The sequence below is a fragment of the Dendrobium catenatum genome, unplaced genomic scaffold (genome assembly GCF_001605985.2).
Source record: "Dendrobium catenatum unplaced genomic scaffold, ASM160598v2 fragScaff_scaffold_1400, whole genome shotgun sequence".
Taxonomy (NCBI): Eukaryota; Viridiplantae; Streptophyta; class Magnoliopsida; order Asparagales; family Orchidaceae; genus Dendrobium; species Dendrobium catenatum.
The window spans coordinates 1,401,620-1,421,965 of record NW_021319862.1 but is presented as its reverse complement, the minus strand read 5'-3'; the positions used below and the strand labels follow the sequence as shown (position 1 = coordinate 1,421,965).

At 35.2% G+C, this 20,346-nt stretch overlaps 1 protein-coding gene across 1 annotated transcript; it reads left to right on the top strand.

The window, feature by feature from the left end:
• Positions 1 to 4,310: 4,310 nt before the first annotated feature.
• Positions 4,311 to 19,870, top strand: LOC110103624 (probable methyltransferase PMT21; the record flags this gene model as incomplete). Its single annotated transcript, XM_028699869.1, is given in 4 exon segments — positions 4,311 to 4,520; positions 5,231 to 5,900; positions 6,225 to 6,302; positions 19,151 to 19,870. Coding segments are annotated over 4 exon segments (1,178 nt in total), but the record flags the coding sequence as incomplete, so codon positions are not given.
• Positions 19,871 to 20,346: the final 476 nt, after the last annotated feature.

The following is a 20,346-nucleotide window of genomic DNA, read 5'->3' as shown; positions in this document are numbered from 1 at the left end:
TATTATCATAATTTTTCAAGTTTTTTTGAGGAAAACGGATGCTTTAAAGGATGGACATTGGAAGGATGATCTCTCATTTCATAAAGATTTTCATAATGTTATTTTCAATTGTATTGATAGGAGTTGTAATAGATTAGCGAATTTTTGTGCTAGTTTTGCTCTTTTTAGTAGTTTTCTTTGGGATGATATTAGTTGAAAAATATTCCTCCTTCCTTTCTCTATTTGTTAAAGGAGGAATATGATTTTATTGTTTAATAGGTTATAATAAGGTTTTGGGTTAATGCAATAGTTTTGCATCTTTCAAAAAAAAAAAAAAAAAAAGATATACAATCTCACCTACATCATATACAACAAGTTTTGTTGGTATTAAAAGAACAAAAATTATATTGTCATCCACATAAATGCCAATTCATGGATTCGAAAATCTAGTTTTTGAGATTTCTACTTTTTTCCCTTTGAATTGAGGTGGATCCTGATAAAGTTGAGGCCATTGTGGGCTGGCCAACACCTAGTTCTTTCATATATATATGCCGGTTTAACGGTTTGGCTTCTTTTTATCGCCGGTTCATTGCCAACTTTAGCACTATAGCTTCCCCACTTACTGAACTACTTAAAGATGATAAGTTCCATTGGACAGAGGAAGCACAGTCCAGTTTTGATGAACATAAAAAAGAAAATGTCATATGTTCCGGTCTTACGGCTTCCTGACTTCACCAAGGTGTTTCAGGTAGATTGTGATGCCTCCAATGTGGGAATATGTGCTGTTCTGAGTCAAGAAGGAAAACCTATAGCCTACTTCAATAAAAAACTAAATGAGACTAGGCGGAAATACTCCACCTACAATAAGGAGTTCTATGCCATCATTCACGCCTTACATCATTGGAGCCATTATTTGTTATGTAAAGAATTTATTTTGTTTACTAACAATACTGCTCTAAAGTTTTTAGATAGCTAGAAGAAGTTAAGAGGGCGCCATGCCTACCTAGTTTAAGTATATTGCAGCATTTCAATTCCTACTCAAGCATAAGTCCGAAAAACTTAATCAAGTCGTCGACGCCCTGAGTAGGAGAACTACTCTTCTGCTAACGTTACACTCAAATGTGGTTAGATTTGACAGTATAAAGGAGCTTTATTCTACTGATCGTGATTTCCAAATGGATTGGAAATTATGTCAAAATAGTGGCCATCAGTTGTTCCATATTCAAAATGGATTCCTATTCCGCCGTTCTTGCATTTGTATTCCAAATTGCTATATACAGCTGGCTCTTATTTTTGAATGCCATGATGGAAGACTATCTGGTCACTTTGGACGCGATAAAACATTAGCACTTCTCGAAGATAAATTTTACTGGCTAGCCATGCATAAGGACGTACATCGCTATGTAAGGAGCTACAGAATCTGTAAGATGGCCAAAACCGGTCATTAATGCAGGATTCTACTTACCGCTACCTGTTCCGCTTGGTGACGTTAACATGGATTTCATTTTGGGATTGCCACGAACTCAACAAAATAAAGATTCTATCATGGTTATCATTGATCAATTCTCGAAGATGGCCCATTTTGTAGCATGTAGTAAAACACTAGATGCTACTCATATTGACGACCTCTATTTTAGAGAAATTGTAAGACTCCATGGCATCCCAAAGATGATCGTGTCCGATAGGGATGCCAAGTTCCTTAGTCACTTATGGAAAACCTTATGGGGAAAGCAAGGAACTCACCTCCAATTTAGTTCCGTAGCTCACCTGCAAACAGATGGACAAACAAAAACAATCAATCGGAGTCTGGGCAACTTGCTTCCATGTTTTGTTGGGAAGCATATTAAGCAATGCATCTGATCCTACCATAAATTGAATTTGCTTTCAACAGATCCACAAACCAATCTACCGGGTATAGCCCCTTCGAAATTGCTTATGGTAACAATCCCCTAACACCTTGTGATTTGGTTCCAGTATCATCAGCTCCGACCTACAATAAAGAAGAAGAGCAATTCTATAAGGAAAGAAGGAAACTACACAAACAAGTGCAAACCAAGGTCGCAAAGCAGAATGCCAAATATCAAACCTAAGTTAATAAGCGCCGAAGACCTGTTCACTTCCAAGTGGGCGATCTCGTATGGATAAATCTAAGGAAGGAGTGATTTCCCCCAGGAGCTTGTGGGAAGTTTAAACCAAAGGCGGATGGCCCTTTTAAGGTTGTCAAAAAAATCAACGACAATGCTTACCAAATAGATCTCCCCGTCGACTATAATGTTTCGGCTGTATTCAATGCGTCTGATTTAACTCCCCACTATGATGTAGTTCGTCCTTATCTCGGTAGAATGACGCATGAGCTCTTAGATATGTTATATGTTAAACATTTCTTGTTTTGCCAAATAAGTGTCGGGCCTGTGGCCTATTGCTTCTGTATATATATCTTGTCTTGAACTTGAATAAAGGAAACTAGAAGCGGACCTCTAGGGATCGAGGCTGTTCTGGGCATCGAACTTTCAGTCGCGCAACTACAAGTGTGGGAGTGGGGTCACTACATTGGCCACCTACAGTCTCTCCTCATCCCCCTCTGGGAGCACACTAACATTCTTCTCATCGTCTACGCCAACTAGCCATACATCGGAGGAATATAGATAATAAATGTTGCAAGCGATGACTCAAATGCCATTTTGTAGGAATAAATAGTGAGTATTTAACAAAACAGTTTAGACTATGTGGCATAATTTCAATAATAAATTTTGATAAAACTATGACTTAGGTTATCTCAGATTTAATCTTGGTGCTTCTAAATTTTAGGGGTTGTTTGATAGCAGGATTTATGCCGGATTTGAGGCAGATTTGAGCGAAATCCAGCCAAACGTCCTAAAATGCAAAACCAAATCTACGATAAATGAAAGCAGCAGTAGAAGGAAAATTACCCCTTTTTTGGTAAATATATCCTGGTTTTCTGAAATCCTCTTATTCGGTAGATTTACACGATTTGGCCAAAGAAGAACGTGAAAGGGAGAAAGTTACCTTCACAGCGAACAAGCTCCCGTTGTTGCTTCCGATAAAAATTTCGTAACTTTCGAACCAACAGGAAGGGAACGTCTTCGAGGAGCAAAGTCAAATAGCAACAAAGGAGCCGAAGAAGAACAACAACGAAAAAAGCAAACAGTAAGGCGTAGGCTATGTAACAAGAAAGGACCAAATCGTAGAAATTTTTTTTAAAAAGATTAAACTAATCTTAATAATTAATATTCATCAATTAATTAGACATTAATTCATGTAAATAATTATTATTTATAACTTATTTAATAAAAACTCATTATATTTAATTAATTAACTAATTAATAATTAATAAAGATATTAGATTATGCTAATTATAATTTTATTTCACTTTGATAAAATATTTAATTAGCTATAACTAATACTATTTTTATTTAATTTATCTAAACATAAATGAAGAGTTAATTAACTTAATAAATTATTAATTAATAAAGAATCCATTTGTTGAATTTTCTATTTTGGGGACTTAAGGTTTTACAACTATTTTGCAATTACTTTATTACAAATTTAGATAATTTTAAATACTATTAATATTAATTAAATAGATGATTATTTAAAATGAGTAAACTAATCTTAAATCTATGTTATTGTTGTATTTTTATCGAAACTTTGTTGTATTTTATTTGAACTTTTGTTGTTGTACTTTAATTATCTAAGAAATGAATGTCAAATCTCTTAACCACTTTAAATTCTGAATTGAATAGCAATGAGTCACACATGATTTATCATAAATTTACCAAACAGTTTTCAGGATTTAACCCCCCCGCCCCCGAGATTTCAGAAATCCGAATTTAGAGTATTTACAAAATCCTACTTAAATGAAATCCTAGATGCTATCATATAGCCCCTTAATCTTGTTTGTTGCGTGAATTTGTTTTTTTAGATGACACCTCTCACAATAATGCCGTTGATGAATCTAAAAAGCTTCACATCTCAACAATTCAAACGAAGGCTTTTTCATCACGTAAATTGAAATGAAAAACCAAATGCTGTGTGGAGAAATTGGGAAAGGCTTGTAGGGCAACACTTGGAGTGGTTCTTGAGAATTATTCTTATACATGGAAGCATAATTGTTATATTCCCATATAGGTGAAATCTAGCTGAAACTTACATGATGCTTTATTTAATTTTTTTTAATGCCATTTAGATTGCGCATGTCTTCTAACCATGGCACAATTTGTCAAGCTGCTGACGGGGAAGTTGAAAATATTGAGTTAGATTTGACTTTTTCTATTACCGCATTCACAATCCTATTATTTACTTTTTGTAGGTTGCAAGTTGGGGTGGTGATTTATTGGACCGAGGAATTTTGACCCTTTCGCTTGCGCCCAGAGACAATCATGAAGCTCAAGTGCAATTTGCCCTTGAACGAGGCATTCCAGCTATTTTAGGGATTATATCTACTCAACGACTCCCTTTTCCGTCAAATTCTTTTGATATGGCTCACTGCTCCAGATGTCTCATCCCATGGACAGAATTTGGTAAATTCTTGGTGCATTTTTCTACTAAGTTGAAGTTGACCATCTGCTGGCTATTTTAGATGTTGGGAAGTGAGTTTTGTTGTTATCAATCAAGTATAATCTTAAGCCTTCTTGTTTTTTTAAAGATTTTTTTGGAATTATAGAAAGAAATATTTTTTCAAATAATTTTGTTGGTCATAATCTGAACCTAATGATCAATCATATGTTTTGAATTGAGAGTTTGCCATGTCTTTTGATGTTTTTTTTATTTACAAACTTAATGTTGTCATTCTTCTCAATTGTTTAAGTACTTCACAAAGTGTTTAGTATCATTTATGTTTTGTTAATGGATGCTTGCATTGAGTTAAAAATATTAATTTCATGCAGAGTCATATCATTTCATACTCTATTCGGCTTCTTTATTATTTTTTTCTGTTGTTCTCATCCTTCCCAATTATTTTTGTAGTCAGGGGCATTTTGTTACTTAGATATATTTTTTATCATGTGGTAATAGGCATCTTAAGTAGTATATATAAGCATGCTAGGGAATAACATGCTAGACAATATTAGCATTATATGTTTTTTTTTTACTTTAAAATTTGTAGAGGGGAAGGATTGTAATTTCATTTGGCAAAGGAGATAATCTTTTTCAAGAAAAAAATAGTATAATTGTTTTGAAAGCAGCTTTTTTCATTTATTCAATATTTTAAACGTGATAATTTTCGTTGCAGATGGGCTTTATCTTTTAGAAATACACAGAATTCTCAGGCCTGGGGGATTCTGGGTGCTCTCCGGTCCACCTGTTAATTATGAGAATCGATGGCGAGGATGGGACACAACAGTAGAGGCGCAGAAAGCAGATTTTGATAGTTTAAAAAAGTTACTGACAAGCATGTGCTTCAAATTGTATAATATGAAGGATGATATTGCTGTCTGGAAAAAGTCTACAGATGATAGCTGCTACAACAATCTAACTCCATCTTCCTATCCTCCTAAATGTGATGACAGTAGGGATCCTGATTCAGCGTGGTACATTCCACTCCGGCCCTGCATAACTATCACAAATCCAGATTTGAAGAAATTGAACCTGAAAACTACTCCAAAATGGCCCGAGCGTTTAAATGTGGCTACTGATCGTGTTTCCTTGGTATCAGGTGGAAATAATATATTTAAGCACGATCAATCAAAATGGAAGGTTAGAATGAAGCACTACCAAAATTTGCTTCCAGCTCTTGGTAGTGATAAAGTTAGAAATGTTATGGATATGAATACACTTTTTGGAGGATTTGCTGCTGCGCTCATTAAGTCACCTTTATGGGTAATGAATGTTGTGTCATCCTATGGTGCAAATTCCCTTGGTGTTATCTACGACAGGGGATTGATTGGTACATACCATGATTGGTGAGTGAATTTTAAGCACTCAGGATTCATCCTATACATTTTCCAGTTTTCCTTGGGCAAATTCTTTTCTTAAATAGACGTATACGGGAATGCATTCTTAAACTGCGGGATTTGTAGCTTTGTAATGTGGATGCTGAGAAAGCACCAAAGGCAATCACTAAGTATAATGAAAAAGAAAAATCCATACTCTACTAAAATTTGTACTTTCTACAATACGAAATGCTACGTTTGAAATGCTTCATGGATATGGATGCATTTCAATTTCCTTTAACTTGCTTTATAAGAATCTAATTATTGGAAATTTTCGTTACTGTCTTATTGCAGGTGTGAGCCTTTCTCAACATACCCTCGAACATATGATCTTTTGCATCTCGATGGCTTATTTACTGCTGAAAGCCATAGGTGAGAGATAATTCTCATTTATTTCGCTTTATCTGCGTCACAGCTTGTAGATGAATATTTGTGACACGTGGAAATAGTTTTGGCCTACTTACGTAATGTTGCAATTAGACTTTCTTTGACATGCTGCATTTCTATTAGTTTTCACGAGGGGACTGGCATAAAGTGTTATTGGGATTTCTAGCAAGCCCAAAGACCATCATGTTTTCTGAGAGAATCCGAGAAGTTCATTTTTATTGTTATTTTGGAAACAGCATTGGTAGGTTTGGGTGGACACTATCCGTGGTTTCATTCAGAAGTGTGGCCTTGTTTTTATAAAGTGACATTTCAAATGCTAAGGTGATTATTAATGTAGGATGTTTAAAGATCTAGAGTTTACTAATACAACCTAGTATGAGATGCATGCTGAAACACACAAAAATAACAATCCACAAATTGCCTCAACATTGGTCACTCTTATCCCAAAAACAACAGGCATGATTATTTCATTCCCCAAAAAAATATAATTGTCATTAAAATCTGAAATCATTACAAGAAGATTGAGAGCATATAAAATTTCAACAACATCAAGCCTTTATCCCACTATGTGGGGTCGATTGCATGAATCCTTTTTCTCCATTGTATCTTGTTAAGAGTTAAATTCTCGTTTAAATATAATGAAGAAAGGTTATTTCTAATATTTTATAACCAAATCTTTTTAGGCCTATCTCTATCTTTCTTAACATAAGTCAAATCTAATACGTCTACTTTCCAAACCGGGTCATCGGAAGGCTGCCGTTTTATGTGACCAAACCATCTAAGGAGACTACTCTAATCTTTAATTATCTTCCACTTGAGGTAGCTACTCCAACCTTTTCACGTATATGCTCATTTTGCATCCTGTATCTAAGAGTAAAGCCACTCATCCACCTTAGTATCCTCATCTCTACAACACTTAACTTAATATTATGCTTCTCTTTCAATGGCCAACATTTTGCACCATACAACATTGCAGGTCTAACCACCTTCTTATATAATTTTCCCTTAAGTTTGAGGGTGACTTTTCTATCACACAACAAATCTGATGCATTCCTCCACTTAAACCATCCAACTTGAATTCTACTAATAAATATCCCCATCTATTTCACCATCACACTGAAAGCATATAAAATTTCAACAATGATCAAATACAAAAATAATTAGGCACATATCATACTTGACAAAGTTAAATAACTCACACAACCTATTCGCTAATAAGTTAGTAGCAAGAAAAAGGATAGAAATCACCCAATTGAATACCTCAATTTTACGCAGATGCAAAAGACTTTTTGTTGAAAGTAGTCATCAAAACTTATGAAGCTTTCAAAAAATCTACTTATAATAGCACATAATAAAAAATGAGGATAATTAAAATTTTAGTTACACTATTCGATATTCATGAAATTTTACGTGCCATAAATAGCCCACGGATGACCCAATGCTAAGAAAATCGTTGGAATCATCTTAAGTTCAAATTAAAAACAAGTTCCAATTCTCATTGGGTCAAAAAATAGGAGTCAGTTTCTGTTTTACTTAATATCCATTCCATTTAGCCTTAAAAAACCCAAACAAGGTGATGATGGCTTGCACGAGAAGTTCCCTGTATCATGTTAGGAAGGCAACAAGTATTAAATCCTGCAAGTAACATTTATAAGAAACCGTAGATAGAGAAATATATAAACTTCTCAACTTTAGCGTACATTAGTCATCTTTAATATCAAAATAACAAATATGCTTATAATAATCCAAATAAAATGTAATAGTTTCCATAATCTAAAATAGGCTCACGAAGGCTGAGAGAAAGTAAAAACTTTCAGCAATTATCAAGATTTAAAAAAAAAAATTGACAAATTTTACATTTAATAAAACTTAAGTAATATAGACACACTTCATCAAATAAGCTAATAAAAAAAAAACGATAGAAATCACATATTTGAAGGTCCATGCCTTATGTAGATACAATAAGACTCATTCCCCCTTTTTAGTAGTCATAAAGATTTGAGCAATGCTCAAAGGATCAAAACCCAATATCAAACAATGAAGATTGAGGAAAACAAAAATTAATTATACAATTCAATGTTCAATGAATTTTATATTCCTTAAGGGTCTTTCATATAGCCCACAAAATGATCCAATATTAAGAAATTTCATAGAATCCTCTTGGTTCCTATAAAATATTATAATTTTCAAATCTCTCCGCATCAAAGAGTAGGAATCAACTTTTGCTTTCCTTAATGTTCATCCTATGTAATCGTAATGAAACCCAAAAGAGGAGGTAAGGGTTTTACACTAGAAGTTCCCTTCGCATGTTTGGAAGATCACAAATATTAACTCCTTAAGTAGCATTTAATGTAAATACAGGAAATCCTATAAGTGTTGTTTATAAGGAAATGAATGTGAGCTATTCCTTCTCTAACCTATATTTTCCCAGGACTGTAGCATGTGTTGAAGAACGCGACATAGAAGGAAAATCACAGGAGGCAAATGAAATTTTTATGTAGCATTAGCAGTAATAATATATAAAAATATTACATAAAAATACTAATAACACTTGAAACAATAGCCGAAAAGGGACCAAACTTGGAAATTTTTACTTGACAAGTGCACAGTTTAGCTTCCCAGCAAATGTGCCCAACATAGAAAAATTTGGCTTCGGTGAATTTGTCAAGTTTGGGCATGTAATTGTTGTGTTTATTGCAAACTAATCATGAGTAATCATATTTTTGTTTATCATACCAGTGTATAAGATAATTTTGATATCTACCATTAGAAGTTGACAATCTCATCATATATAATTGCTTAGGATAAGCTATTTAGACTTCTATGGTAAGATGCTACATGCGAATTTGTTGAGGGATTAAAAGAGAGAAACCATGGGGCTGACTGTTGGTTTATGATACAATGTCAAATTAAATAAATTGAAGATCATGCTGATACTAGTGCTTCTCAAGAATTTTAATTTGTAAGACTTTGTCCCAATGCATTATAAAAGCTTTATGTAACATCATCTTTCTTGCAGTTAATTTCTTGAAGCTCCCTATAAAAAATAAAAGCCATTCAAGATTTACACATGCAATTACCTTGTAACCTGCTTTGAATTTCATAAATTTCTTTTTCATACTAGTAAAAGCTTTGCATATTTGCCATAATTAATAGCTACCTTATTCTGAATTTTTTCATGCAAATGACTATCAAATTCACTAGGTTTATATTTAATCAAAAGTTCAACAACATTTATAGGTTTCTAGGTTTGTGACATGTGATAATTTATATGAACTCATGCTTATTTGTCTATTAAAAGAGGAATATATGCAAACTTAACCATAGGTAATATTAAGTCTCAACAAGATGTATGAATATTGACAGGTGTTAGCTAATCTACAATCTCTTATCTTATGAAGATTAATAGATAGCCCGCCCATCCAAAAATGTTACGAATTCTAAAAATGTGATAGCTGGTGAAACAAAATAGTACTTATTGTGGGCTCCGAAAATTCAGACCCGGCCTCCCCACCGCGCACTGATTGATTGTGCTTTTATTTGAGCTAGAGAGTTTTAACGAAGTAAGTTCCGGTGTAAATTTTGGAAGGCAGATGGGTTTGTAGATAAGACACTACCCAGAGATTTCGCCCTCATTTTGTGCGGACTTTATGATCTGAGTTCTGGTTTCCTATAGGCGCAAGCCCCTATAGTTAATTACCCCTCCCGATCACGAGAGTGAACTTTCAATCAAGGCTAGTCATCGATCAGATACGTAGAGATACGTGTTATCTGGCATATAGTAGGAGCATGGGTTTGATTTGGACATTTGGGTTTGCATTTGGAGATTGATGTTTAAAATAGAAATTTTCACCATCTTGCACTTAAAGAGGATGTTGGGGGAATGGATGATGGGCCCGATCAAGATCCCATGGTTCCGTCATCCCTGGCCATCGTGGTCCCTGGTCTACTTAGTCAGAGGAGGTAGTCGACCCAACCTGACAGAAGGATCCTTGTCGGCAGCCATGGGTTGCTTCGTCCAAGGGGACCTTGTAGACCTGGGTTGAATGTTTGTCTAAGGGGACAAATTTGAATCCACCTTAGCTAACAGAGGGCTTTGTGCCCTATTGATCATATCCTATTGATTCATATCTTAAGGATTTGATGCCACTAAGGAGCGTATTGGCTCTGGCCATAACCGGTATTTTGTGGTGCCATTTGGCGGCAAAATCACTCGGTTCAGAGGGCCCCGGGTCGTCATAACCGTTTATCTTGCGATGCCATTTGGCGGCAGACCGCCGGTTAGAGGACACGTACCACGTCCTTATTGACAGGAGATTGTTTGAGAATGGATCCTAGTGATATTTTCGACTAGGCATTTGGCTCTTTGTGAGAAGAAGTAGATTTTAATTTGTCCACCCCAGCAAACTATTGCGGAGGGTGGATGGATTTTGCTTTGAGTGATTGATGGATGGTTTCGAATTTAAATATCTTGGAATTTAGGATTTTTGGATTTTTTTTGGATTTTGAGTGGAGCTTGGATGACATTTGAAAATATTTGTAAACCCCTCCGGTTGAGATTAGCATTCAACACGGCCATCATCGGGGTGTTTGGGGTCATTTCCCTTTATTTGATTGAACCTTGTCGACCCTATCGACTTACCAATAGGGGATCGAGTTTCTCGTAGGGTTTATGCCTTTGTTCATAAATTTTCTTTGTTGAAGGTCTTGACGGCCGAATATGAATGTATAAGATAAATATTCCGGTCAACTTCGTGACCGCATATTTATCCGATGGTTTGAACCTTGTCTACTCCTATTTACATGCTTAGGAGGATTTTGTTTCGTAGGCTTTGTGCCGTTTGTTTAGTTAATTCTTTTGATTGTAGGCTTTGAAGGCCTAATATGAATGTATTAAAACAAATACACTGGTCGCCACAACCATGTATTTGTTTGAGAGTTCGAACATTGTCGACTTCTATTGATCCGTATAGAAGGATCAGGTTCGAATTTGAATTCACTTATTGACCCGCGCAACATCCCTAGGCGTCACCTGTGTACCAATAACACACTCGCTGGGGCCCATGCGGGTGATTTTTATATACCCCTTTAGTGTACCTATATGTATACAGTTTATAGTGCACGTGCAGTGGTATTTTGAAAGTATTTATAGACGCCTTCTGTCCGCTAGTACGAGTGTTGTGGATCCGGTGGCATTGTTATTTGGATGTCATGAGGTATTTCCTCATCTTGACATTGACTCCCCTTTCTCAATCACTGGGGAAATTCTTCTTGAATCTGCGGCTGCTGCCTTGAAAGGGACTCTTTTCAGGATCATTAATATAGTAGACTTGTTATTTCTGGTGTTTGTGGACACCAGAACTATTTTCTTCTTAAGTATAGAACTAAGAAGAGACTTTAGAACACCAGGAAGTTTAGTCCTAATTTGTTCAAACATTTCTTCCATTCTGCCAGGAGGTGTCCTCTTTCGTACATCGAAATGCCCTTGTACCCGACGTACTTGGATATCTTAACCACCGTTGTCGTACGTGATGACTGTACTTGTGCCCACAGTGGTTCATTGTACTTACAACACATTGTTGTTATCCACAAGTGTTCATTTACAGGGAATCGTTGTATTCACTATGACCTCCTGGAGCGTTTGTAGAAGATCCATTGTCCTTGCACCATATCCACCTTTTCACCAATCTCAGGTGGTTGGTTGATGTATTTGCACTTATTTGTGGGGACAGATCTTTGATTGCAACATACGGGTAGGACTCGTACACCTTACAACTGTCCGACGCTTCTTATAAGTATAGTGCATTGAATTTCTGGGGACTATTGTATATACTATGACCTCTTGGACATATTCGTAGGAGAATCTTTATCCTTGCATCACATCCACCTTTCACCAATCTCAGGTGGTTTTTTGTGTTTGTACTTGTTTGTAGGGACGGATCTTCCACTATCAAATGCCAGTTTTGCCATCTCAATCTACAGGCATTTTTAGGGACCGTCGTAGGAGTCTGTCACAACATGCCCATACATATTTATGATGTATTGCAAATATTTCACGCTTGCTTATAAACATGTGTCAAATATATAGCAGACCTCCTACAAAGGGTCGTAGGTACTTGCATTCGTTGTATATCAAATCTGCCTTCCTTGTAGAAGATAGGTGCATCTACTCGCCACTGCCTTATTGTATGTTGTATAAGCATCTTAACACTTGTGGTAGACTCCTTGCATATCAACCAATGAGTCATCCCATTTTTCGCACATCTTTACTTGTAGGAGAGTAGGGTACTCACTTACAATCAAGTGACATTGTATGTAGACTGCATTTTACTCCAAACTTTTCAAATATCCCTTTGTTGTTAACTCGTTGTAGGCTGAATTATTTTGTCGCTCGTAGATAAGTCACGTTGAATGTGACAAGTCCTTGTGGTCTTCTTGTTGTTCAGGCTTTGTGCACTTCAATTAAAATTTCGGCAGCACCCCGGCATATCCCCCGTTTGGGGGAAATTAGGGGAGCTGGGCCTTCCCACCACGCTACTCGAGCGTGTATGGTAGGTGTCATTAGACATCGCGGCCGTACAAATTTTCATCCCACCACGCTACAAGAGCGTGTACGAGGCCTTCAGTAGTACCCGTACTAGAACACCAGTGGCTCTCCCCACCACGCTACAAGAGCGTGTATAGGGCTTACCCATCTCGTCGTATGCGTCGCACTGGGCTCCCTCCTACCGTGCTACAAGAGCGCGTATAGGTGGTTCTCCGGTCCGCCGCAAACGTCGAGATTGAGATTTGGAACATCATACATTTGCGTAGCAGTCGTTGGCACCGATGTCGAGGTTGAGGACTGTCCCCACCACGCTATACGAGCGTGTATAGGGCTTAGCCGCCTCATCGCGCCTATCGCACCGAATTCTCCCCCACCGTGCTACAAGAGCGCGTATAGGGGATCCACCGGCGCATCGAGCGCGTCGAGGGCGAGGTTTAAGTTAGAAATCTATACCTTGGGGCCTGAAGAGCTGGACCGACGGTGGAGGCTCGTGAATCGAGGCGGGGAGGAACATTTATCATGAATTAATTCAATATTTAATATTAATTAATTATAATTAATTAAAATTATTAAGTAAAATTATTATAATTAACTAATATGATTAATTATAATTAACTTTTAATTAATTATAATTAATCAATATCAATTAAATTTAAATAATTATAATTAATAAATAATAATTAACTATAATTAAAAGAGTATTAATTAAAAATAAAACTAATTATAATTATTTATAATTATTTAATTAAAATTAATTATTAATTAATTATAATAAATATGACTAATTAAAATGATTATAATTAAAACTAATTATAACTAATTAAGATTAACCATAATTAAATTTAATCAAATCACTAAACTTCCTTCTCCCTCTCTATCTCTCGGGTTTGGCAATGGACAGGCCGAATAAACGCATAAAGGGAGAAAGTTACCTTCACGGTCGGGCGAGCTCCTATCGTGGCTTCAGATCGGACGAAGGAACGAAATCGAACAACGTCGGAGGAATCGGAGAGGCGGCACGAAGGAGAGAAGGGAAACTTTACTGCGAGCGAGCTCCCGATCTTGCGTTGCTACTTCCGATCGGAAGTGTCGTGACTTCCGAACCAGTGGGAAGGGAAAGTCGTGGAAGAGCGAAGTCGAACGGCGTCGGAGGGGCTGCAGAGGAAGGACGAAGGGGAGCGAGGAATCTTCACCACACGCGAGCTACCATTTCTGCTTCCGATCAAACTGCGTAACCTCCGATCCGACTAAAAGAGAGAGCGAGAGCGATAGAGGCAGAGAGAGCAATCGGGAGTCAGAGCCGAACGAGAGAGCGAGCGGTCTCGTTCCTTCGACCCTTTAACAACGCGATCGAGTCGTGCAGACGACGTGCGAGATGCGACTTCGGTCGTGGCCACGACGTGCGAAGGTATGGCGCACGATAGGTATGTGATTTCTCTCTTTTTTTCTTTTTTTTTATTCAGTTACGGGTCAACACTTATTAAATTTATATATAATTTACTCAAATTTTAATTTTTTAGGACTTTCTTAAGCTGCATTAAATAATCCTCCCTAAATTTTGTTATAAATCAAAATTTCATCAAGCATACAACTAAATTATTTTCTAGAAAATGTTAAGGGACTTAGTTCATAATTATCATAAAAATATTTAGGAAATTAGTTAATTTGGAATGCATTACTGACCATTCATACAAAAATCCCTTCATTTTAAAACCATTCCTCCATTCATCCTTTTTTGTTATCCTTACTTGATGGTAACCACTCTTTAGATCAAGTATTTATAAAATGTTAGCCTCAAGTATAATGGCCATTATATCATCTAATCTCGTTATGAGGACTCACCATTTGATAGCAATTTTATTGATTATCCAACTATCCACACACATTCTCCACCTCTTCTCCTTCTTAGGTGTTAGTAATCCAAGCACAACTCATGCACTCAAACTCTTCCTAATAACTAATTTCCTAAGAAACATTTTTACCTTTCTTTTAAATTCAACATTCAAGTTAGTTTCATTACATAATATGGTAAATTATGTAAACATGGTCTATGAATCTAAGTAATAACATATTATCATCATTAAGTAGTAATTCATTAATATTCAATTCATAAAATTTAGATAGTGATTGGTTAAAATCATTGGACAATGATATATTTCCAGTCATATCTTGATTCAATCCGAAAAATTTCTTTAGCATAATTACTACTTTAGCTATAGTCTTGTTTTCAAAGGCAAGTTGGTTCTGGATATGTAAATATTTCTTTAGTTTATTAGGCACATCCTATGAAGCATGGACACATTAAAATGGCTTTGTGTCTCCATTGGAGTTGGACACAAAAAAATTTCTCCAGACATTACACCTTGCTTAAAATCTTGTTTGAAATATTTTTCTCAGAACTTGAATTGAACATAGCCGGAAAATGCATCGACATAACATCTGTGCATGGATATATTACAAGAAATTTCACATTAATTCAATCATTTTCACTCCAGTTCAATGCGACATCTTAAAATCCAATTTTGGCTACCTTACTATTCGTTATCCACTCATTATTCTCATCACTTTTCTTTAAGCCTTGATGAGCTTAGTTCATATGTCACTTTATCTTCAATTCTGTTTGCATGTGATCTTCATCACATCAAACTAACCATATTGCTGCTCCTTTACCAAGCATTCGTTTGTTGATCCTACTACTCTTTAATTATTTCTCACACTAAAAATGCATTCCTACTTAGTTTTGATGGCTTTGTATACCTTTTGATCTACTTAACTACGTCTCTCGTTTTTGCTCAGGTGTGGCTTTAACTTTTTTCTTCCCAACCATAGTTTCCTATCTATGGTTCTATCATGATTTTTTTCTTCTCCATTTCTCCTCTAAGGAAACATACATTATTAGATTTTGAAAGAGGGGTACTCAAGTATATAATGTTGATCCCAAATGATGTCTTTATTTAAAGTATGCATGAAGGAGCAATTTAAATAGTTATTATCATCAGGCATGTATATCCCATCTTTTTTTCTTGATTGTTCAATCGTCTTCCTTGGTGAGGTCGCAAAATATACAATGATTAGAAATAAAAATATTACCTTGTAGTTATGAACTTTTGTTAATTTATGAATAGAAAGTAGATTAATTGCTAAGTTAGTGGTATGTAATATATTATTAAGGCTAAATGCAAATGAAATATGGTTATTCCCTTGACCTACAATAATGGTTATTCCCTTGACCTACAATAATGGTTAAGGAGCTACAACTACCTTTATTTATATTGTTGGGACAAGATTTATAGGTTTGAAAAGCATTAACATGGGTTTTCATATGAACAATGACTCCTTAATTTATTTTCTAAGTTTTAAGAAAACTATTTGAGGTATTAAAAGTGCAAGGATTAGAATTTATATTATTTGAGCTAGGAGTATGAATCTAAAGGTTGTTCTAGAGAATTGAGAAATTTTATTAGTTTGTACATTTCTTTTGAGTTGTGCCCTTCTACTTCAATGACATTGGCTTGCCCTTTGGATTGATTGGTTTTCTTTGTTCCCACCATATCCTTAGAGCTTTTCGTGGAGTTTTTAAGATTTTTCTTAATACGCTTTTTTTTTGGTAGTGATTCCACCACATGTTTCTTTTGAAAAAAAGCTTTTTAGTCTTTTTAGAAATATTCAATGATAATTAGTATCTTATCTTGAATTTGTATGGTTGTCGTAGTCAAAATTTTAGAGTTGAGTGTTTCTAACATTACTATCATTCTTCCTTTTTCATTTCCTATTATTTGAGAAGTGCAACATCATCAATATATTTCAGATTGAGATCTTTGTATTAATCTAGTTCTAACATTATAGATTGTCATTGCATTGAAATATTCAATGGCATGGAGGTTATCTTATTTTGTTGTTGAGTGCTTCATCTTGATTTTATTGATGAGAGCGACATATTTAACTTTTGAGTAGGTCTGCTTGACAGCTTAATGAATGTATTTTGTGGTTATTTAGAATATTAATATTCCAATTATTTAAAGCATCAAGGAATTCTATATCCATGACATTATCATAAAATCTACGCCGTCCTAATGTACAAGCTTGGAGTCATTTTAGGTTCAGAGGAGAATTGAAAACTCATAAAGTAAATAAAATTTGCAAACAGCATGAGCGGTAATGGCAACATTGATAGAAAATTGCACACAAAAACCACTAACAGGTTAACTGTAATATCCCAAATTCTTAACTATCAGGATATTGTTTGCTTTAACCTAAGAACCTCATGGTTTTGTCCTGCTGGTATAACTTCCTAGAAGGTCACCCATCCTAGGATGTCTCCAGGATGAGCACGTTTAACTGTGAAGTTTTTAATGAAATTCTAATCATTATACCAAAAGGCGCCACAATATTTAAGAGTTTAGCTTCTTTTACTTAAAGGGCTTTATAATCTACCCCACTTAAGTAACTTATGTTCTCGTCAGCATCTTTATCCTAGAATCGTCCAACAGGCATATATGATTCTTTGTATTAATCTAGTTCTAACCTAATAGATCGTCATTGCATTGAAATATTCAATGGCATGGAGGTTATCTTATTTTGTAGTTGACTGCTTCGTCATGATCTGATTGATGAGATCGACAACTTCATGAATGTCTTTTGTGTTTGTTTGGAATATTAATATTCCAATTATTTAAAGCATCAAGGTATTTGATAGCCATGAAAATCTTAAAATCTACATCCTAATGTACAAGCTTGGAGTCATTTTATATTCTGAGGAGAATTAGAAACTCATAATGCAAAGGAAATCTACAAGCAACATGAGCCTTAATGGCAACATTGATATAAAACTACATACAAAAATCACTAACAGACTAACTTTAACGGCCTAAACTCTTAGCTATCGAGATATTTTCTGCTTTGGCCTAAGGACCTCACGGTTTTGTCCTGTTTGTGTAACTTTCTATAAGGTCATCCATCCTAGGATTCTCCGGAATGAGCACGCTTAACTGTGAAGTTTCTTAATGAAATTCCAACAATTAAACCAAAAGGCGTCTCGATGTTTAAGAGTTTAGCTTATTTTACTTAAGGGGTTTTATAATCTCTCTCAATTAAGTAACTGATATTCTCGTCAGCATATTTATCGTAGAATCATTCACTAGGAAGATAGGATTTTAGAGGTGGCCCCTACAAATTCAATTAGTGACTCTCGCCACATAGCACTTTGTCCCATATAGGGCTTAAGAGGTGGCTCCCATGGCGTAGCACTTTGTCTTGTATGATACTTAGTTCCCATCTTTCGGCTAGTGTATTACTCTGTTACAATTTGTAACAATTTAAACGCTTAACTATCGAGATATTATTCGCTTTGGGCTAAGGGCCTCACAATTTTGTCTTGTTGGTATAACTTTCCAGAAGGTAATTCATCCCAGGATTTCTCCGGAATGAACACGCTTAACTATGAAGTTTATTAATGAAATTCTAACAATTACATCAGAAAGGCGCCTCGATGTTTAAGAATTTAGCTTCTTTTACTTAAGGAATTTCACACTAACAACACGTGAAGCAACAGCCAAAAAGGAAGCAAATGCAACATAAACCAACAACTAGCAAGGCAAGTTGTGAAAGGAAAACTCATAAAGCCTGAAACCTAAACTGTTCTTGATATTGATTTAATTGGGACCCTAGCAATAGTTAACTAGATTAAAGAATTTTATATGCTTGGCGCTGAGGAATTATGAAGCGCCATTACAAGTTCATTGTTAGGAATCATTTGACATAAGGCCTTATTATTGCACATTGAAATCTTTATAAATATTACACAAGTAAATGATCAATATGGTACATGGCAGATTTTTAGTCTTTCATTAGGCCATGTTTGTATGCTTCTAGAAATGGGCTTTCATATTTTAGTATTTATTTATCATGATTTGGGCATGTCGAGAACCTAATAAATCTTGAATTAATTTGACTTATTTTGAATTTATTTTAATTTAATATTGTAAGCCAAGAGTTCTAATTGTTAGGACTCGAAAAGTTGTAATTATTGCAATATCTATGTATCTGTTGAAACCATATTTTGTGAACAAGATTCAAACACTCGATGCATCTATTATCTTACGACCCTATGTGTTGTATATTATGTTTGCTCACGAAATTTCTACCTTATAATTTGCTATCGGATTCTGCTTTGTTGTATCCTGGAGTGAATTTTTAGGTATTATTTATTTAGAGGGTCAATGTTTTTCAAATTCACTGGAGCTTAACGGAGTGCAAATACTGACAGATTGGCTACTGTTTCTTGTAGGTGTGAAATGAAGTATGTGCTTCTTGAGATGGATAGGATACTTCGTCCTAGTGGTTATGTTATTATTAGGGAATCAGACTACTTTATAGATGCAATTTCCACAATTGCAAGAGGAATGAAATGGCGTTGTGAGACAAAAGACACCGAGTATGGTGTGGAGAAAGAGAAGCTTTTGATTTGCCAGAAGAAGCTCTGGTACTCAAAAATTAGCCAGGAGTGATATATAGGAATAAGATTTTGTGGTTTTACAGTTGCATCTACAGAGAAGAAGCAATAATTAGAAATTAGATTTTATTTTTTCAGCGAAGACGTTAAAATTCAGGATTTCTGATTGTTTGCTTGGACTTGTTTCTTGAATTTCAGCCAGAAAAGTCTGCTGCATCTTTCAGGAAGCCGAGAGCAGGTAAACAGAATAAGAAGATCATTAATTATGATGTCTGGTTATTCTTTAGTATTGTCCATGATTATAAACATTTAGATTTATGAGACTGTTTAGCTCTACCAAATTTATACTGGATATAATTATTTTGGTCGAGTGGTTAAAATCAGAACAAGGGAGATATTTGTACCGAAGCAAAGTATAACATTTATACGTATTGATATATTAATGCACTGAGATTGATGAATTTGTGAAAACACTGTTCCTTGAATTCAAGCGAATTGTGTATGTAAATCGTTTGTACAATCACTGGTTCAATACGAAATTATTACTTTTCCCCCCTTCTTGTTTCTTGGCAGTACAGATTGGTGAATAACGTGGTTGTTGTTTGATACCCTTGATATTTATATTTCTTTTAAGAGAAATGTTAAGTTTGTCTAATTTAACAAGTATTCATATTCTTAAGCATGTTTTTTATTTTAAATCCTTGTGTGATGAGGGAATTATAATTTTAAGTTGAAAGGGATTACCCCAAATTTATGAAGGGTAAAATTCTTATAAGATGTATAGTTGCAAGAGAATTTAAATGCAAGAGTTTCATATTAAATATTGTTGCATGGGGCTTTTCTCAAATATTGGGTTGTGAAAGCCAATGCCAGCTATCTTTTATTTCATCATTGCTTATTAGAATATTTATGATGATAGAAAAAAGTTTATCATCTTAGCATTTTGTGAGATGTTCATGCACAGGGATGAGTAATTTGCATTGCAAATGAGAAATATATTTTTTTTGTAGAATGCTCCAAAATAAATCGGG